This window comes from Lissotriton vulgaris, chromosome 4_1 (genome assembly GCF_964263255.1).
Source record: "Lissotriton vulgaris chromosome 4_1, aLisVul1.2, whole genome shotgun sequence".
In the NCBI taxonomy this organism is placed as follows: Eukaryota; Metazoa; Chordata; class Amphibia; order Caudata; family Salamandridae; genus Lissotriton; species Lissotriton vulgaris.
The window spans coordinates 648,996,926-649,016,971 of record NC_141691.1 but is presented as its reverse complement, the minus strand read 5'-3'; the positions used below and the strand labels follow the sequence as shown (position 1 = coordinate 649,016,971).

The 20,046-nt window shown below is 42.7% G+C and overlaps 1 protein-coding gene across 1 annotated transcript in view; it reads right to left on the bottom strand.

Moving 5' to 3' along the window:
• IGFBP3 (insulin like growth factor binding protein 3) overlaps positions 1-20,046 on the bottom strand; it is a 52,971-nt gene that overhangs the window by 21,955 nt on the left and 10,970 nt on the right. The window contains exons 2-3 of the mRNA XM_086964910.1: positions 18,375-18,595; positions 7,248-7,367 (exon numbers count right to left, since the gene is read on the bottom strand). Coding sequence (XP_086821036.1) covers positions 7,248-7,367; positions 18,375-18,595 — 341 coding nt within the window. The remainder of the gene's footprint in view (positions 1-7,247; positions 7,368-18,374; positions 18,596-20,046) is intronic.

Sequence of the window (20,046 nt, the reverse complement as noted above, 5' to 3'; positions counted from 1 at the left end):
TGGAGGACATCAGAACCTAATTTGTGTCTGTGGCACTGTGAGACAACAAGCATCTGGAGTTGTATTACTGAATGAAATGCAAGGTGCCCGACTAAGGCGGGCGCACAAGCACAGACTAGGACAGTGAACCTAACCACAAAAAATGTGCTCTTTTCATTTTAGGGGTATCTCATTCAATTTATGCCTGAGCTGGAGAGAGCACTGCAGTGAAAGAGAGGCAGCAGCTTCAAATACTTGTTCCATCTTTTACTGCTAGAGGGCCTTCCTGCCTTTGGTGTGGTGGCCCAGCCCGTCATGCAGGCCCTGTTGGAAATGGCACTTTTGTTAGAAATGGGGTCTCTAGTTGGCAGAGGTATACACCTTGTCCAAGTAGGAACCACCACTCTAGTGAGATAAAAGCTAGGCACATACTAAAAGAGAACCTGTGCTCACCCTCTGGAAGATTGGAATAGAGCAGTCAGGCTTAACTAAAGAGGCAATATGTAAAGTATTTGTGCAACACACAGTAACACATTGAAGACACCACAAAACAACACTACAACGGTTTAGAAAAACAGACAATTTTAGAAATAAATCAAAACCAAAACTAAAAAAATCCAATAGGTAGAAGTCGAGTTATGAATTTGTAAAGATTAAAAAGAGTACTAGCACTTAGAATCAATATGTGTCAATGGGGGTTTTATGTTCACGCAGAAACAAGGCAAAGTCAATAGCTCAGACCAACTGTGCTTGAGCGGATGCTCGCTACGGGACCTATGCAGGCCCCTGTAAACAAAGTACTTTATACTGGTCACAGCAGCGAGATGTGGGGCATAGTCGAGCGATGTGTTGAGCGATACGTCAATGTCATCCCCGTAGTTGTGCAATGCATCGGTTCCCTAGATGAAGTGCTGAGCTAAGATGCGTTGATTCCGCAGTGCAATGCGCCATGTTTCTCACGTAGTTGAAAGTTGTGTCGATCTCTCCACACTTGCGCATTGCAATATACTGTTCCAATCCGTCACTTTCTCAAGGCGATGTGTTGGATCCGAGAGCAAAGCGCCGATTCTACTCCAGCAATCGGGTAAGTGCACCGGTTCTGCTACACACAGACTGAAGATGCATTGATTTCCATGATGCAAGTATCTGGACCCACTTTTAGTGAATGAGGCACAGGAGCAGGGATAGAGACTTTGATATCCCTGAGTCTTAAGCAACAGGAGGCAAGCCAACAAGTCCTTGGAGATTACTTTGGTGCAAAAGCAGAGTCCAGCTCTCCTCAGCAGAGTCAACAAGCAGCAGGCAGCAATGTAGCACAAGAGAAAACCAGGCCTTCCAGATCAGCAGTTTAGAAGAGAGTCAGTCCCTGATGTAGCACTGCAGTTCTTCTGGCAGATTTCAGTTGTAGGGCCAGAAGTGTATGCCTTAGTAGGGCCAGACACCCAGTACTCATACCCAGTTGTGCTTTTGAAGTGGTGCTGACTTCAAAGAAGAGTCTTTGCAGTGCGCATGGGTCCTTTCTTCCTAGACTTTGCTCCAGACTATCTGCAGGGGGTGATCAGCCCATTGTGTGGGAAACAGGACTCTGCCTATTCAGGTGTAAGTGTCAGCTCCCCCTCCCTTCCTGCTCAGGGAGAGCCATCAGAATGCAGATGAGTATGCAGACACACCTAACCTTCTTGTGTTTGTAGCTGTCTAGAGGGAATGCACAAAGTGTAGCTGTCACTTAGCCCACACATATATTGTACAGAGGCTGCAGTCACACAGACCAGTAGGAGCAGAGAAATGCCCACTTTTCTAAAAGTGGTATTTCTAACAAAGTTTATTTTAAATCCAACTTTACCAGTAAAGAGTATTTATCAATACCATTCCAAAGATATAAAACATGATGCTACTACTCCTTTCCAATCAGGAATTACTGCTTAAAAGTGTATGAAGGAATTCCCACGGTTAACCTATGAGATGAGTAGGCCTCTCAGTAGTGAAAAACAAATGTCGGTGTTTGTGACTATTATGACTTGCAAAATGTAAAAATACATCTCCTACCTTTTATTTACACAGCACCCTGCCTTATGGGCTACCTAGGGCCTACCTTAGGGGTGACATGTGTAATGAAAGTGGAGGGTAGGGCTTGTCAAGAAGTTTTAAATGGCAAGTCAAAGTGGCAATAAACTGCACACAGAAGCCATGCAATGGCAGGTCTGAGACAGGTTTGAAAGGCTACTTGCTTGGGAGGCACAACTAGTGCTGCAGGCCCACTAGTAGCATTTAGGTGACAGGCCATGAATACATGGTATACAATTTAACAAGGTACTTACAAGTAAACTAGATATGTCAATTGTGTATACACCAATGTACCATGTTTAGGGGAGAAGACCATGCACTTTAGCACTGGTGAGCAGTGGTAAAGTGATTACTTTTAACGCCAACGAAAAGAATCAGTAAAAAGAGGAGGTAAGCTGGTAAAAAGACTGGGGGAAGACCACACTAAGGATGACCGGTCTAACACACTCCTCTATGCTGGCAGCTGCCAGGGCATATCTGCGAACGTCCAAGTTCCCATCCACATGAAGCCATTGACTCCATAGTTATGCCCTAACTATGCACACTTTCTAGATGGTACATAGTTAGGGTGCCTTGAAAGACTCTTTGTCACTGCATTGGTAATATTTAGGAGTGTGCGAAAGTCACATAGTTTGCTTTTGCATAATTATGCAACAGTTTTGAAAAATTAAAGGAAATTATTTGCAGTTATGAAAATTAGTACTTTTCCTCTCTATTTTAGCAGGAAATGCATCCATGTGTCAATTTCTGGTGCAAGGACCCATTTTTAAAAGGCACCATAACAACAGCCCCTCGCATTTTGTTGCTCGCTTGAGGTCACAATCAAAAACAACACATTTCACTGTACATTTTTACAGTGAATTGAGTGTAATTATGCAAAGTGGTATAATGACATAATTTTGAGAATGTCACATAACACAAGTAGTATGAAAGTTAAAAAAATGACACAAGCTATGCTGGCAATCTTTACATTACGCTCAGGCCTAGTAATATGGTTCAGCTGAATAGCCAAAATTGTTACCTCATTTGCGTAGGCCATGCCACATTCAAGTGAAAGTCCTTTTAATATTGAGCAGGCGTAAAATGTACAGTTAAATATTGACTGTACAAGAAGGGGACCTATATGCATTTTCTACTCCTTTTGCAATAAGGACGTGTACTGAAGGATGCAAAAAAAGCAGACAAAAATGTCTAGAGGTTACTTTGCTAATCAGGCCTCACATGTCTTTCTAGTACTGAATATGCCATGTATGTTTGCAGTAAATACACCAGTCACAAAAAGGTACAATATACATATTTTTCAAGCTGAGGGGCTTAACAGTGTAAAAATATTAGGAATCATTGAATATGCTGAAGTATAATTTAATTTCATGGTATTGATGATTAGAAATCCCGTAAACATTTCTAGGACTTACAAGTTATACAAGTACACTTGCCTGATACTCCTTGTACAATAGAGGAGTCAGAGAGAAGTGAAAGTATTGGATGTAGCAAAACCAAAATATCACAGATTGTAGCTACTGTTAATGATGTTATCATGTCAAATGCTCATACATTTCTGAATTCAGACTAAATTCTGCCTCCCCAACCAGGACTCAGAGAGAAATTGTACTGCCATGACCATGATAAAAATCACCCTAATCACTTAAACTAGCCAAACTACTGCAGTATGGTATCAGCAGGTATAGTTTCCAGGCTTGCAGTAGAAAAATGCAACAACAAGACTATACACACCACTGGTGTTTTACCAGAATACCCAGGTAGAGAATTGTCTATATTAAATATAGAGTCCTAACTATTGTTTATAAAAATATTTCCCTATTTCAGTTAATAATAGAATATCTAAACCCAGATAGGTGATATATTTGTGAACAATTTTAATGACTAAGTATTTTTTGTATAATATATTTTTGACTATAATATTGTGACATACAATCTCATCTCACAATGGTGTGGCCACCACTTTCAGACATCTAGAAAAAGGTATCTATATTTCTCTGCATCACCAGGAGGCCCTATTAATGTGTCAAGTTTTGCATGGAGCGGCAGACCAGCATCTCAGGCCTTGCAAGGAAGAGCAGTTGGGAGTGGTCACCAAAGCACTGAGGCACAAGTGATACAACTGGATGGCTCCTTCTCTACAGCACAATCCATCTCTTGAACAGTCAGTAACTATGCTGCAGGTATGAGCTAGCCAGTGACAGCATGAAGCTATGTAATCAACAAATGTCTACGGACTACCTCAACAGTGACATCAAATGTCTGGATAAGTAGATCATAAAATGTGCCATCTCCCTTGCACCTTGTAAACATATTGCATAGAGAAGAATATGGAAGCAGGCCAGCTGGTATGCTGATGAACTCTGTGCAACAAAACAACAATGAAAACAAATGGAAAGAAGATGGAGAATAAACTATCAGAAAACTATAAAATATAAAAACATACATATTACCACTGAGAGGATACCACCAACAAATTAACAAAATCAAGAAGGCCCTAGCAGAGCACATAGACAACAGCTTCAACGACATCACCTACATCACCCCCTCAAAAGAACTATGTGGAAAGCTCTTAGAATTCTTCAGCAAAAAAATAAAAGCAATCTACAACAACGTCAACACCCAAGGAAACCTCTGCACCCTTTCCTCAGCCTTCGTACAAACACCCACAGAAAAATCCTGAATGTCTGTCAACATTCACTGTGGCAGAAACAGCCAACATCATGAGGGCACCAACGAACCCCTACCCCCACCTCATCTACAATATGGGCGCAGCTTCTATCAGCAAAGACCTCAGAGCGCATCCTGAACAGCTTCATCACCTCTGAGATGTTCCTGGATGCCTGGAAACACATGATGGTCAACACAATGCAACAAAACCCCTCAGCAGACCCAGTGGAACTAGCAAACTACCACCCAATCTCCCTTCTACCCTTCCACGGCATGGTCATGGAAAGAGCCATAAACTCTCTCACTGCCTCAATGCACGCCATATCTTAGACACCAAGCAATTAGGTTTTTGCCCAACCAGAACACAGCGACTGCCCTCATTGCAGCAACTTACTACATCAGGCGCATCCTTGACCATGGAGACACAGCAGCCCTTATAGTACTTGATCTCTCTGTAGCTTTTGACAAGGTCTCTCACTCCACCCTGATCAGAAGACTATACAAAGCAGGCATACGGGACTCCTCCTCAACTGAATATGCTCCTTGCTCACAGGTAGAAATCAAAAGAGTCAACCTGCCACTCTATACTTCAGAAGCCAAGAACCTCATATGTAGAGTCCCCCAAGAATCATCTCTCAGTCCACCATTATTCCACATATATACAACTTAATTGGTGGACCTCATCAGATCAAACAAGAGCAACATACGCTCCTACGCGGGTGACACTCAATTGATACTCTCCCGGACATACAAGATCCCCACAAAAAAAAAAAAACTTTGCACATGCATCACTGTAGTAACCACACGGTGGAAATCCAACTATCTCAAACTAAGCGTTGATAAAACTGAAATAATGATCTTCGGAAGTAAAGCCTCCCCTTGTGACTCCACCTGGTGGCCAACAGACCTCAGCCCTTAACCCACCCATACTACCCAAGCAAGAAATCTTGGAATCATTCTGATCGACAAGCTCAACATGACAGCCCATGTAAACGCAGTGACCCCCATTTGCTTTCACATTCTTAGAATGCAGCGAAAGATCTTCAAATGGCTACCAGAGAACACCAGGTAAACGGTCACATAGACCCGGATCACCAGCAGACTTGACTACCGCAATACACTCTATGCAGGAATCACTAAGATGTGTAGGCTCCAGACCATTCCAAATGCCACAGCAATACTCGTCCTCAACCTACCTCATCGCACTCTTATCACCCCACATCTCAGAGAACAGCACTGGCTCCCAATTCACAAAATCACCCAGTTCAAACTACTCACATACAAAGCACTACACAATGTTGGCCCTGCATCCCATAACAGCTGCATACACTTCCCATCTCCCATGCTCCTCTGTTCAGTCAGAATCTCACTGGCATGCACATGCCATTTCTGCAAAGCAACAGTCGGAGGTCGCGTCTTCCTCTATATCAATACAAATCTTTGAACAGCCTCCCTCAACACATCAGTGCCTCCTTTTCACTTCTCAAAGAAACTGAAACCCTGGCTCTTCGAGTAACCTCTCCAAGGAGATAGCTGCCTAACCCATCTCCAAATCGCCTGGATATCCTCACGGGTGAATAATGCACTATACAAATACTCATAACGTTACATAACCAGACTTTTGCCAGCAAGTAGCTTTCAATGCACCCCATAAATGCCAGGTGCTGCCGTGATCTGTAGATGTTTCATCACTATCATATATACAAAAAAGTTACTAAAACACATATATATATGAACATCAATAGAGGGGCTTTGGGTCAGCCTTCTTCCTCCACTGATCTGTCGAACTGCCATTTTTGTTTTGGGAATGCTGGATCGGGCAATGCATCAGCCAAGATCAGCTATTGGCTCTCTTGCCCCGTTAGGATGTTTGCCTGAACAAATGAACACATCCTCCTATAAAAAAGATGTGCTTATGTGCCAGGGCTGAAGAGCTAATACATTAACAATGCATTCCTTATTCTTTTTTCCATAACACCAGATTGCCATGGCCAGAACTAATGCTTGCCATAATTGTAATCAATAATACGTCATAAGGCTGCTGACATTTTGATGTCATAAAAGAACCCTATTGAATTGAATTTGTCACGATTGTGAGACTGAAATACCTCTGAACTTACATGGAAGTGGCCTTTATCAAAGGGCCCAATTCACAAATATTTAGACATTGATAGGTGTGACTTATGCTTGCAGTACTCCTTGCTTACCTCTAAAATACAGTAGTAAATTAGAAGTATTATAATAACAGTAAATCGGGGAAAGCTTTGGTAATTTGTCCCGAAGTGGGATTTTTAGGTTTATCATGCCAACTTGCCTAGCTTGCAAACTCAAGTTTTGTCCCATAATCGCAAAGCAGCATTAGGTTTATTTGCAGCAGCTGATGCACGGCACAAATCCTGAGTAATGTGAAAAGATGCTATTTTGATCTAATCGATATTGTAACATTTGAAACTAGGGAGTTTGTTTTTACATCTACCGCCCAAAAAAGAACTCAAAATAAGTCATTTGAAGTGCTGTCAGTACATTCTGCTCACCTGCTTTTTCTTGTAGAATCCCTTCTTGTCACAGTTTGGAAGATGAAACCCCCTCGGGCTTAAATTATTCATAATCTTTATCTGGTTTAATATGCTTTCCATTTCCCTTCTACAAGGGCCCTGTCAAAACAATTGAAAGAGAAGACAATGGGTAAAATGAATCTTGAAGCTATTACCTGAGCAGTACACATCAAGTGTGATTAGCAAAGTGGCATGTTTTTGCAAAAGCAGGAACTGAAGACGATGGAAATTAAAATACTTTTTTTTTTACAACAACAGACTATAAGTCATGATAGCCTCCAAGTCATTATGTTATTGTTATAATAAATCTTAGCTCATTTGGTCATTTGAGCTACCAGGAAGCGTTCTTTCTGGCGTTAAGGCTACTCCTTCGCTGAAAGCGATAGTGTTGAATCCCACGAACTGCTTTTCCCATGAAATGTCTTTACAAGTGCACAATGGTTGGTAAGCCCCATGCTTTGTATTCTTCCAACCCCATGCATTCGACTACAGGCCAGAACCTGAAACTTCTTGCGGCCTACAAAATCTGGCGGGAGACTCCTGCCCAGCCATGAGTGAATGACATCACTTCTCTGTGCCAAAGCCCGACATTGAATTTCCAGCCCAGCGGTGTCAAAAAATGTGTGCGAAAAAACATAGGGGCATAATACCAAGCAATAGCGATAATTATTGCTATTGCTTGGTTAGAGACAAAAAGGTATCGCCGACCTGCGGCGATTTTTATCACAGATAAACCTTGGTATTACCAAGGTTTATGGCAAATGCGATAAAAATCAGCCGCAATGCTTGAATATCGCTGAAAAGTCAGCAATATTCAGGCATTACCGAGCTAATGCTCTTAGCCATGGTATCCACCTCCCATTGGATAACATGGCTAAGAACTGCTCAGGGCAGGTGTTAGCTTTTGGAGATATTTGCGCTTAGCGCGAATATCTCCAAAAGTTGGTAATAGGAGATAGCAATGTTAGCGACGGATCACTGAAATAATATCGAGGGACAAAATATCGACTTGCAAAAAAATATTTCTCTGACATGCAAAGTGGGGCTCAAGATGGTCGCTATCTCCTACAAGCTGTCGCTAACTGGTGTTAGCGACAGCTAGGTAATAGGGAGATAATTTTATCTCCGCTTTCTTGGCTTTTAAAGCCAAAAAAGCGGAGATAAACCCCCTTGATAATATGCCCCCCAGTTCCTGGGTGAGGCAGATTTGAATTGCCCCACTAGTTCAACAACAACATTTGCAATGCATGAAAAGTTCAAAAAAAGCCATGTGCTTTGAATGACCAAGTCAAAATCAACATTTTACAATAGTCATTTGGTCAAGTTGTTAATCTAACAGTTGAGGAATTATTGCACCTGCATCACAGATGTTTATATCATTTCGGAATGTTTGTGACAATTTGCACCATCACAGGTGTAATCTAAATGTTCTGGCACCTAGGCAAAAATATACTTACTCTTTATTTATTATATCCAAAGTACTTCATTAACTATTCAGTTTAAGTCAATGCAACAAGTGCACAGTGCAGCCACCGTGTGCAACGTGATGTGCTTGGGAAGGAGAGGATGCAAAAACTAGGTAACAAGGGGGTGCAAATCTTCATATTTCTAAAATGTTTTCTTTAACTTAAACTGGTGAAGTCTAAAAAATGGAAGAAAAGTGGCGTCTATGCTGCAGAGCTTCACGTGCCCCACGCGGCAGTCCCTGTCCATGTTGGGCGGGATATCCGGTTAAAGAGAATGATAAAAGGAAACTACACACTGGACAAAGTCGGAGAACTTCACACTTCTATGACTTTGCAGGCCTAGTGTCGCATTTCACGCACCCCTATTACGTACCAGAAGTTATAAAGGGCACTAACAAAATGTGCTGAATGAGCACCTGCCACGTTGCTGTTGTGACTATGCATATCAATTATATGGCCTGGACCAGAGCCACAAAAATACTAACATTAGTTTGCTGAATTTTACCAACTCGCAGATGTGCATGTACTACATCTGCTCAGTGCACACCTGGTCCTATCACAAGTTTCCATTTCATGTGCCATTTTTAGGTCTCAGCCTGCGATGGCTGCGCTTGCGCGGTCTCGCTGGCGAGATTTAATGAGATGGAGAGAATATCACTAGTGAGGTTAAGGCCCGCCCCTCTTCTCCATTGGCTGGCCTCCTAAACAGTGGCCAGCCATTGGAGAAGAGGTCCTAGTGACGTTCTACCTTCTCTTTTAGCCCCGTCCTTTTCAGATTGGGTTCCTTGACTTACTGCTGAAGTAAAAGGTTTCTTATCTTATGGGTCCAGATGGCCCCATAAAGAAGTTTAAGAACCTTTTATGCCAGCAGGAAGTTGGGGCGTCCAGTTCGAAAGGGACGGGGCTAAAAGATTAAAGGCAGCGCTTTCCCTCTCTCGGCCATCCTCTTTCCTCTCCCCCGCCCGTCTTCTCGCCATTTCTGCAGTCCAGTTTTCCCTTCGCATCAAACACGCCCGGTGTGTTTCCTTTGGGCCTGTTTCTGCGCAGTTTTGCACACTCTTTCTCATTGAAGTGAACAACGCCAGTGGCGCTCCCCGCTCTGGGACGCGGGCGGACCATCGGGGCGCCGGGTGGACACGGACCCCCAGGGCAACAGGGACTCTCCAGATGTTTGCCGCTGCCACCAGAGATGACGGAGGCTCCCCTAAAGCACTGCCTGACTACTGTTGGCTCTAGCCTCGTCACCTTCACCGCCCACCTAGAAGAACGTATGTGATGCAGGCAGACCATAGAGAATGACTGTTGTCTCCCGCCCCTTATCCAAGCGCGGCTATCAGCTGAGACCTACGATGAGCTGACTGCAGCAATATACACCGCAACTCAGAGCCTCCAGAACTGTGAGTACAGCCTCCTTGCTGTCCTGCATGGTGGCCATCACTAACCCTGCTACCATTACCAGTTGCTGCTCACGATCCGCATCTCTGGCTGCCATTTCAGCGTGTGATGCACTGCAGCAGAGCCTGCCATCAGATGAGCCGACGCTCGGCAGCGGCCCCCAGCAGCACGACTGTCAGCAGCAACACCTGCACGCCGGACATGGGGAGGGCAGACAGCGCCGCCCCCGAGCAAAGCTGGCTGAGGTCCAGTTGCAGAGTGTCTGCATGGGGCTCGGCCCTAGCAGTCCATTCTATACTATCGTTTTAGCTCAACACTATCATTTTAAAAATAATCACTCACTTGGGCCTTGGTTTTGCTCCTCGTCCCCTCTTGAAGATAGTCAGATGAGGGTTCTATTTGATCACCGGCATCATCATTGAGCTGTATAGTGCTACAAATTTCAATCAAAAGTTGTGCTTTTCTAAATCCTATCAAGGATTTTGAGGTTTTGTGGAAGTTTGAGCCAGGAATTTACAGCGACTCTGGGGCTCTGTGTGTGTGTGTGGGGCTCTGTGTGTGTGTGTGTGTGGCTCTGTATGTGTGTGTGTGTGGCTGTGTGTGTGGCTCTGTGTGTGTGGCTCTGTGTGTGTGTGTGGCTCTGTGTGTGTGGGGGGGGCTCTGTGTGTGTGTGTGTGTGTGTGTGGCTCTGTGTGTGGCTCTGTGGGTGTGTGTGGCTCTGTGTGTGTGTGGCTCTGTGTGTGTGTATGTGGCTCTGTGTGTGGCTCTGTGTGTGTGTGTGTGGTTCTTTGTGTGTGTTTGGCTCTGTGTTTGTGTGGCTCTGTGTGTGTGTGTGTGTGTGTGTGTGTGTGTGGGTGCAAATGCAATAGGTCTCGCATTTGCAAGAGATTAAGCTATTGGCATTGTAAATGAAAATGCAATTTATTTATCTGTTTTCAAAACCAACACATGAAATCATTTCTTGTCATTTACAATGCCAATAGCTCTAACTTTTGCAAAAGCGAGACCGTTGCATTGTAAATGCTTGTTTCATGTTGTATTCACTCCATGGAGAAATCTAATCCCCTGCATTCCCTCGAGAATGAGGGTGCTCTGCTCCTCTACCTCTACTGAAAATATGTAAGGAGCCCTTTGCTCGAGCAACTCTAAGAACATTTCAAGGCTGGGAAAGGGTCTGAGAGGAGTTTACGATTATCCACAAACTCGTGAGTCTGCAGGTATATACAAACTATCAAAGCCAAATCACGCCTTGATCTGCCCACCTCCATACCTGGGCAATCATTTACTAGTCTGCACCTTAATGAAGCTGTGGCATACACTGCAGCTTTGTTTAAGTTTATAGTGGGCACACATAAACATCATCCTCTAAGTGCGAAGGCTTTTATTTACAGTTTTTATATAGATGGTACTTGTCGCATAAGAAGGTTCTACATGAGCTGCCGAATAAATACATACGGTCACATTGTTTATTTATTTTTCTGTTTAGTCACAAGGACAATTAAGTGATTGGCCTAAAATCACAGAATGTTGAGCCAATGCTGCGACTTGAACCTGGTTCCCCTGTTCTAAGGTCCAGCCCCAGGCGTAGCCACAATTCCTCTGGTCATTGCCGATAAACTGACAGAGAGGGATTCACGATAATTTACAGCAATTAAAATAAGTCAAACAGAATGTAAATGTGTGTGTCTTGTAAAGTGCACTGCTACCCGGAGGCGTCCTAGCGCTATAGACCGCTGGGCACCCGTCCTGGCTTTCCCTGTGAGATGTTCCCTCCTGGGTATCTCCAAGGTGAAACCAGGCATCCCCTGTGTTTGTGGGGGGCCGTTGTGGAGATGAGGCAAGCTAATGCCCAGAGTTGCAGAGTGTGTTCCCTGGTTAGAGTAGGCACCGAGGCGAGAATTATCGAGTCCGCTGACCCTGGTTCACAACCCTGCCACGTCAGAGATTGAACCCTGGTCCCAGGCCGTCCTCTGCTTCAGGGTCTGCCGCCTCTAACCAGTGAGCCACACCACTCCACATTAGATCCATTTTACAGTTTGGTGAAAAATGTAGTATTTGTGGCAAGCGGCAGACTAATATAATAGGAAAACATAATAGAATGTGGTAGTGTAACTTTTTCAGCTAAACCGACAGCAACCGCAATGGTTCAGTAAACTGAGCAGTCTGACTATGTTTTGTAGCAGCTACTTGTCATTACAGAAGGTATTATGAGACCTCTTTCATATTCAAGAACAATGCAAAGGTTTTCAATACTATTTGCAAAATAAAATTTTGCCATGAGGACCAGTCCCCAAAGACTGAAGAAGGCAGTTTCCTGACAATCTGCCCATCTTTCAGTAATATGGCACCACCACAATGTAGGTCACGGATGCAACACCAGTACTTTTTTCTACGGTAACCTCACCCTGTTGTTACCCTACTACAGCAAGAAAGGGTCCTACTAAAGTGTCTGTAAATTCAAAAGTGGAGATTTAATCATCTTCATAGACAATGTGTGTGTGTAAATATATATATATATATATATATATTATATATATATATATATTGATGTATGTGTCAATGTCTCTGTCTAGGAGAGGGCTGCCTCAACCCATCCTAAAGAAACAGTAGGGTATCCTGGAGCAGAGCCAGGCAACGCACTCAAGCCTGACAGATAACACTGGGCCTGATAATTTATTTGGGGAAATTCATGAGGGTTGGGGAAGTCTTCCACTGCAACCTTTGTGATTATCTGGGGTCTCTCTCAGAGGACAGACACCCTGAGTAAGTGAGTACGGTTACGGGCAACGGCGGACGCTGTGACCGCACTCCCCTGCTGTGTTCCCTTCTGGATAATTTCAACACTATTCCGGCTGAGTGTGCATAAGCTACTCCAGCCTCTGCCGTCATTGGGTGCCAGCTGCTAGCCAGAAAATGAATGAACCCAAAATTTTGAGTGGTGTACCATTCAAAAGCGAAAGTTGTTTGTCAATAAATCATATAGTCTTGTATTTATTGTCTTGGTAGATCCTTTATTTTCAAAAGTATCCACATGTAAAAGTTGCCAGCCAACGCGTTTCGCTCATATACAATGAACTTCTTCAGGGCATAGAGTGATGTACGATCCTCGGCGAGAAATTCCACGTGTACAATATGGCTTCATAGGCCTCCTTGATAAGGGCCAGCATATGATGAGTCTGATAACGAACTAGAAGCAGCCGTCAGCTCTGTTTGGTAGTAGCTGGTGGCTGACAGGACAATGTCCCACACCCTCCCAAAGGTGGCATGCTTCATCATAGGGTAACCTCCTCGCACTATGAAGCTAGTCATAGTGTTGGCTTTTGTTTTTTATTTATAATATAACAGAGCATGTTTGTAACATGCACGTTCACCCATGGGTACCTCGGCGCTAAATAACCAATGTTTATTGTTTTCCAACTCAAAGGTACTCATTTTATCGACTTCGGAAGGCTGAGTGGACATGCTGGTATTAGAGCCTGTAACCATGAGATCAAACACAGGCCCCATACAGTAGATGCATTAGCCCCCTAAACCATCAGACCTTTGTTCTGAAGGAAAATCTGGGAGGAAACAATGCTAATTTTGAAACCAGGCCATTCCAAACCATCTACTCTCTGCTAGGGCTACACATGAAAGTGAAAACTCTGTTGAAAGGTTTCTGTATATGACAGGTATATTGGGAAATGGAATGTTAATGTACAGTCTCTGATGACAGAAATAGACGATAAACCGTTCTGTCAGACCATCGAGTCACTGTCAAAACCATTGGTGATGGCAACAACAAAATACAAAAATGTTATTGTGAGTTGGAATCGATGTAAGTGTGTGAACAATATTGTAACTTCAAAGAACATACAAGGCTGCACAGTAGCGTTCTTCAGGTAGTTCATTCATATGATGAACAGGATTTGTCATGCCTATTCCATTCCAGTTCGCAATTACATTAATTTTGTTTTTTATTTTTTCCGATATGTTTCGACATCCATTTTTTAATCAGTTACCCACCAATTTGTCCTTTCCATGTAGATTAAATCTGATTTCTGCAGCGTCATGTTCTTTGCCTCTTTCACTAGAGAATATGGGAAGTTCATTATAAGACTTGGCTATCAATTCCATCCTATTTCAGTGAAGACTAAGGGAAGTTTAATGTGGATATGGCTATCAACCCTAATTTAGGGTAGGGTGGTTTTCTATTTTTGACCTCATATGCTTCCGTTTATGTCTTGAAGATTGGAGCAGTAAGAACCCCCTAGAGGATACTAGTTTGCACATTACAAAACACAAACATAAATAAATTGTATTTGTATTCATGATTTGTGTGACAATCACTATGGTAGTGCAGCTGTAATTATAAAAACCTTTTTAATAAAACTATTTTCTATTGTCAATATTCACTAAGAATGAGCACATGACACTCACTCTTTGGTACCTGAACACCAATGCCTAAATATCGTCTGACAAGACTATTGGGTCCTGAATATCGTTTACAAAAATAGTTCCATAGCTACAATATGTATGTCAGATTATAGTTTTATTCTAACATACAACTGGGAAGCATAGGGCAATCAAAAATGTTGATTTTATTATGGACTGTTACCACCAAAGTCACATCATTTCTGCTTAAACTGTTCCTTATTCGTGTTTGGAGCGGAAAGGTTTCCGAGATGGTTTGCCTTGCTTGGGCAGAAGCCTGCAGATGCCATAACAGCCTTTTACAGTGGTCACTCAGAGCCTGGAGTTGGTGGTTTAACTCTTAATGAGGTGTGAATACCACATGACTGCAAATGTCATTTCCCAACAGCAAGTTCAGAAACGACACTGTAGGTCTATTCTGAAGGCAGCGGTCACGGTTGTCAGGAGTACCTAAAACCACTGGGTCCAGAATAGAACCAGAGCTGCCTGGAATGTTTCTGGAATGGTTGAGTACACAAGGCCTGCCGGGATCCACAGCGTTGTATTCTTAGTGCGGCCGAGCTGATCCCTGCGCTTTCTATGTGTGTGACTGAAGGTGTGGTCTTGCGGTCACAGCACGGGACCGGCTGTCAAGGACTCCCTAGGTTCTTGCATCGCTCTGGCACAGGCTCGCCCTGTCAGCTAAACAGAGTCCTGTCACATCCATCAGGCATCGTCTTGTTAAACGTGATTAGATCATTAAGCTTTCGTTTACTTACGCTGAAAAAAGTCATGGTTCACAGATGCTTATGACCCAAACAAAAATAATTTGATATTTTTAGCAAAAATTGGATCTTGCAGGTTTATGTTTAAGGGTGTGCGTTAATAGAACACGTGCAAAAAAAAGTGCTTTGCAAAATGAGACAAAGGTGTGCAAAAAGTAAAGTCACTATACACAGGGCCAAGGAATTATGCGATTGCGCAGCACCAAACAGTTTACATAATTGTGAATTTTCCACATCTAGCAAATAATCCATCATCTGGTGTATAGTCTGGAGATTTTACCCAAAAAAGTAGTTTCTAGGTCAAACGGTTCAGAAGTTACTAAAACGCAGTAACACATGTTACAGCTTAGTAGAAGGCCCTTTGCAAAGGTTGACTGGTCACCTTACAGTTGCTTATTGATAGTTGTGGGTGCTACGCGGGTACACATGAGGTGCAACCATTGCCCAGACAGTGTGAACAGTGTAAACATTATTTTAAAAAACAATGAAGTCATACTGCCACATAATTTACTCAACCCTGCCACATAATTTGGATCCCCCTTGACACATAATTCCAGTGGACCTGACTATAGACAATTAGGGAGTCAAACAATGGATAATTGGCTAGTGGGGGGCTAAAAGTGTACTCTTGAAGTGATGTGGAGGTGGAAAGTTACTGAGGTTGTATTACAGAAGCTTTAAGACAAGGTTGTTTTGGAGAAAATATCAACAGCCTTATGAAAGGGGGTTAGGAGGAATATATATGTGATGTTTCTGAGGAGGAGGTTTTAGTGAAAATTGGAAATGGAGTAGGAGCGGCCGGGTACTATTTTCCCTTCGATGGAATACTTCGTTTTGCTTCTACAATGAAATGCTCAGCATGTCGGAGGTAACATGAGCTCACTGTACTGCACCAGGCTGTGGTTGTCTAAGGCATACTTTGGAACCTCAGTTGGGAAACACAGGTAAGTAGATGGATAGATAGACAAATAGACAGACAGACAGAAAATGAGGTGGAAAGATGACAGACAGATAGACAGACAGAAAGTTAGGTAAAAAGATGATAGTCAGACAGACAGAAAATGAGGTGGAAAGATGACAGGCAGATAGACAGACAGAAAGTTAGGCAGAAAGATGACAGACAGATAGACAGACAGAAAATGAGGTGGAAAGATGACAGGCAGATAGACAGAAAGAAAATGAGGTGGAAAGATGACAGGCAGATAGTCAGACAGACAGAAAATGAGGTGGAAAGATGAAGAGGCAGATAGTCAGACAGACAGAAAATTAGGTGGAAAGATGAAGAGGCAGATAGTCAGACAGACAGAAAATTAGGTGGAAAGATGACAGACAGATAGTCAGACAGACAGAAAATTAGGTGGAAAGATGACAGACAGACAGAAAATTAGGTGGAAAGATGACAGACAGACAGAAAATTAGGTGGAAAGATGACAGACAGACAGAAAATTAGGTGGAAAGATGACAGACAGACAGAAAATTAGGTGGAAAGATGAAGAGGCAGATAGTCAGACAGACAGAAAATTAGGTGGAAAGATGACAGACAGACAGAAAGTTAGATAAAAAGATGACAGACAGACAGAAAGTTAGATAAAAAGATGACAGACAGACAGAAAGTTAGATAAAAAGATGACAGACAGACAGAAAGTTAGATAAAAAGATGACAGACAGACAGAAAGTTAGATAAAAAGATGACAGACAGACAGAAAGTGAGATAGAGAGATAGAGAGATAGAGAGATAGAGAGATAGAGAGATAGAGAGATAGAGAGATAGAGAGATAGAGAGATAGAGAGATAGAGAGATAGAGAGATAGAGAGATAGAGAGATAGAGAGATAGAGAGATAGAGAGATAGAGAGATAGAGAGATAGAGAGATAGAGAGATAGAGAGATAGAGAGATAGAGAGATAGAGAGATAGAGATAGAGATAGAGATAGAGATATAGATAGATAGAGATATAGATAGATAGATAGATAGATAGATAGATAGATAGATAGATAGATAGATAGATAGATAGATAGATAGATAGATAGATAGATAGATAGATAGATAGATAGATAGATAGATAGATAGATAGATAGATAGATAGACTAAAACTGGAGAGGCCTAGTGTGTGCCTATTTTTTTTTATAAAATACCATACCTTTCAGTGTACAACGTAAATCATATTTTAACATTTCTGCAGCTGATCAGATTCTCTGTTAAAGCGCCTCCCACAAGTTGCTTTAGTATGGTAGCCACCCTGGCTTGTTACAACTCTGCCGGTAGAACACTCGGGCTTTTGTAAGTTTTAAAATTCCTCTCCCGAAAAAAAGTACCTTGAAATAAATGCCGCATCTGTGTCACCTGTGAGGCTGCAGCGCGCGGCGGAGGAATACTGAACTCCAATTGGTGCTCCTTTTCTGTGCTGCCTTGAGAATAACCAGGTTTGCCTGCAAGGCGCAGTCCATGGACCACAATATTGCCTATTCAAATTCCCTCTCTGCGGAGCTGGCGTGAGGATGCTGTCCAAGGAATGCAGAACAGTGGCAACTCACATCCGAGAGTGGGCCCAGCCTCACAGTGCGCCGCTCCACGCATAGTTTACACATGTGTAGCCCGAAGAATTTGATAGCCAGCCAGAAAAGCTCATACTGCGTCCCACAGTCTAGAAGTGCCTTACATAATGCGCCTCTTGGAACCCAGTCATATACCTTTGCTCTAAATGTAAAATAACCACCCCCTCCCCCATAACTCATTTGGTGCCTATGCAACTCATTTACACAGTAAATTTCAAACTGATTAACAAATTCATCAGCACAAGGTTAATTGAACTGAACACCAGGGGCGTAACACATGTCCCTGCAGCCCTTGTGGTGCAGGGGGGTGGGGGCCCAAAGCCTTCGATCCCCCCACCCCCAAACTTTTAGAGTGGCTCATTCAGCCTAAGGCCAATGAAAATCAGTGAGAGGTTGGAGACTCAGGAGTCCACTTCACATTTCGCAGGGGGGTGGGGGCATCATTCTGTGTTACACCCCTGCCAAACACTAAAGACAGGTGAAGTACAGGTGAAGTACAATCGTGTATACTTACATAGTCAGTCTCTTGTTTGGACTCTGAAGAGAAGTTCTGAGTATCTGTGCTCTGTGGATCATATGTCAGCTTAAAGCGGTGAGTATTTTTGGCTTGATCTTTCCTGATGATGTCTATTTTGGTGTGGTGTGGCATGTGACTTGACACTCTCTGTGCACCGGAATTAGCTTTATTCTCTGTACTGCTGGCGTTCCTCTCTTCGTCCGACTCACTCGAGTTTCCTTTAACAGAGAAATGCAGAAACAATTTAAGATTATGGGATAGGCTTTGTGCAAACAATTGTACAGTATGCAAAATCAAAGAATATATAAATGATAATTTCTTTCCAGGCTGCAAGCATCCATGCCACAGTTTGCACCAATGGCTACTAGAGGGTGACGTACTTTACATTCTGTCTGGTCACTTAAAGATAATTAAATTGGACGAGAAGACAAGATATAATTTCTAATGCAAGTTCCAAATTCAATGTGGAATCTCTAGGGATGGCAAGGGTAGGTTTGTAGGTCATACGTCTTTTCCTTTTGCCGTGATCTATAGTGTCCGCAGAAAGCACCCTGGAGTTAATATCTATTTGACTCAAAAATTGACAAATATTTTTAAATATTATCTACTTGTTCAATATGTAGATCAGGCTTTTGCCTCCAGACATACAGGTCTAGATGCTGGCTCTTGCCAGGACATGTCACAGCTCAAGCAAACTGCAGTTCCCGAATACATTGTTGATAATATTCTACGTTGCAGAATGATCACATTTGCACCACACAATGAAAAAGAAGCAATACATAACATGTAATTCCTGGAGTAGTAATGCATACCGAAAGAGAAACAATCACTGTAGGGATGCCAAACCACCTGAGTGGATCTTCCCTTACTTTAAAGATCTTGAGCCTCTCACTAAAAAACAATGGCTTTAAATATGCACAAAATTCTTTTTTTAGGACTGTAATGTGAGCATCTTCAAAATGATGTCAGAGGATGAGGTCTTGTATATCAAACGCAAACATTCTCAGAGTGCGGTTTCCAGAAATGTATACATCTTGGAAATAAGTTATGGGAAAAAAAGAGGGCCTCCCACTGTAGGGATGATAAATAGGTAGGGTTGATAGGCTAGGTGGAAAGTATGTTTTAAGATTTTACAACACATTTTCCCTTAGCTTTGCAGTTTCATTGAAAGTAGAAAGTACAAATGACAGAGGTAATGAATTTTGAAAGGGCTCTAAATGTATCAGCTTTTCAGTAGCTACAAGATGACATTTGAACATTCTGTAGGATTCCTTGGAAATGTAATTAATTTAAGAAAAAAAAATCTGGTCTTCTTGTTCTGCGAACCTCTGTCACAGCTAGATAGTCTATGAGAAACCTACCCTACTATATCAATGCTGTATGTGGAACAGGGTCCCTCCGGGATGGGAGCTGGCAAACAGAAACAACATGGACATTCAACCAGGGGGATGTGGAATCCTTCATTACTTTTGTCGCTGAATGAAGATAGACAAAACTACACCTGCTGCATGTCATATGCTAGGGGTTAAATTCAACATAAAAAGTCCCCTTCGAGACAGGAGGATGAAGGGCCATCATTCACTAAGTACAGGAATTTACTAACACCACTAAAAAAAGCAGGACAAGCACTGACCTGGAGCCCTCAATGGAAAAGGAAAATAGGGTGTCC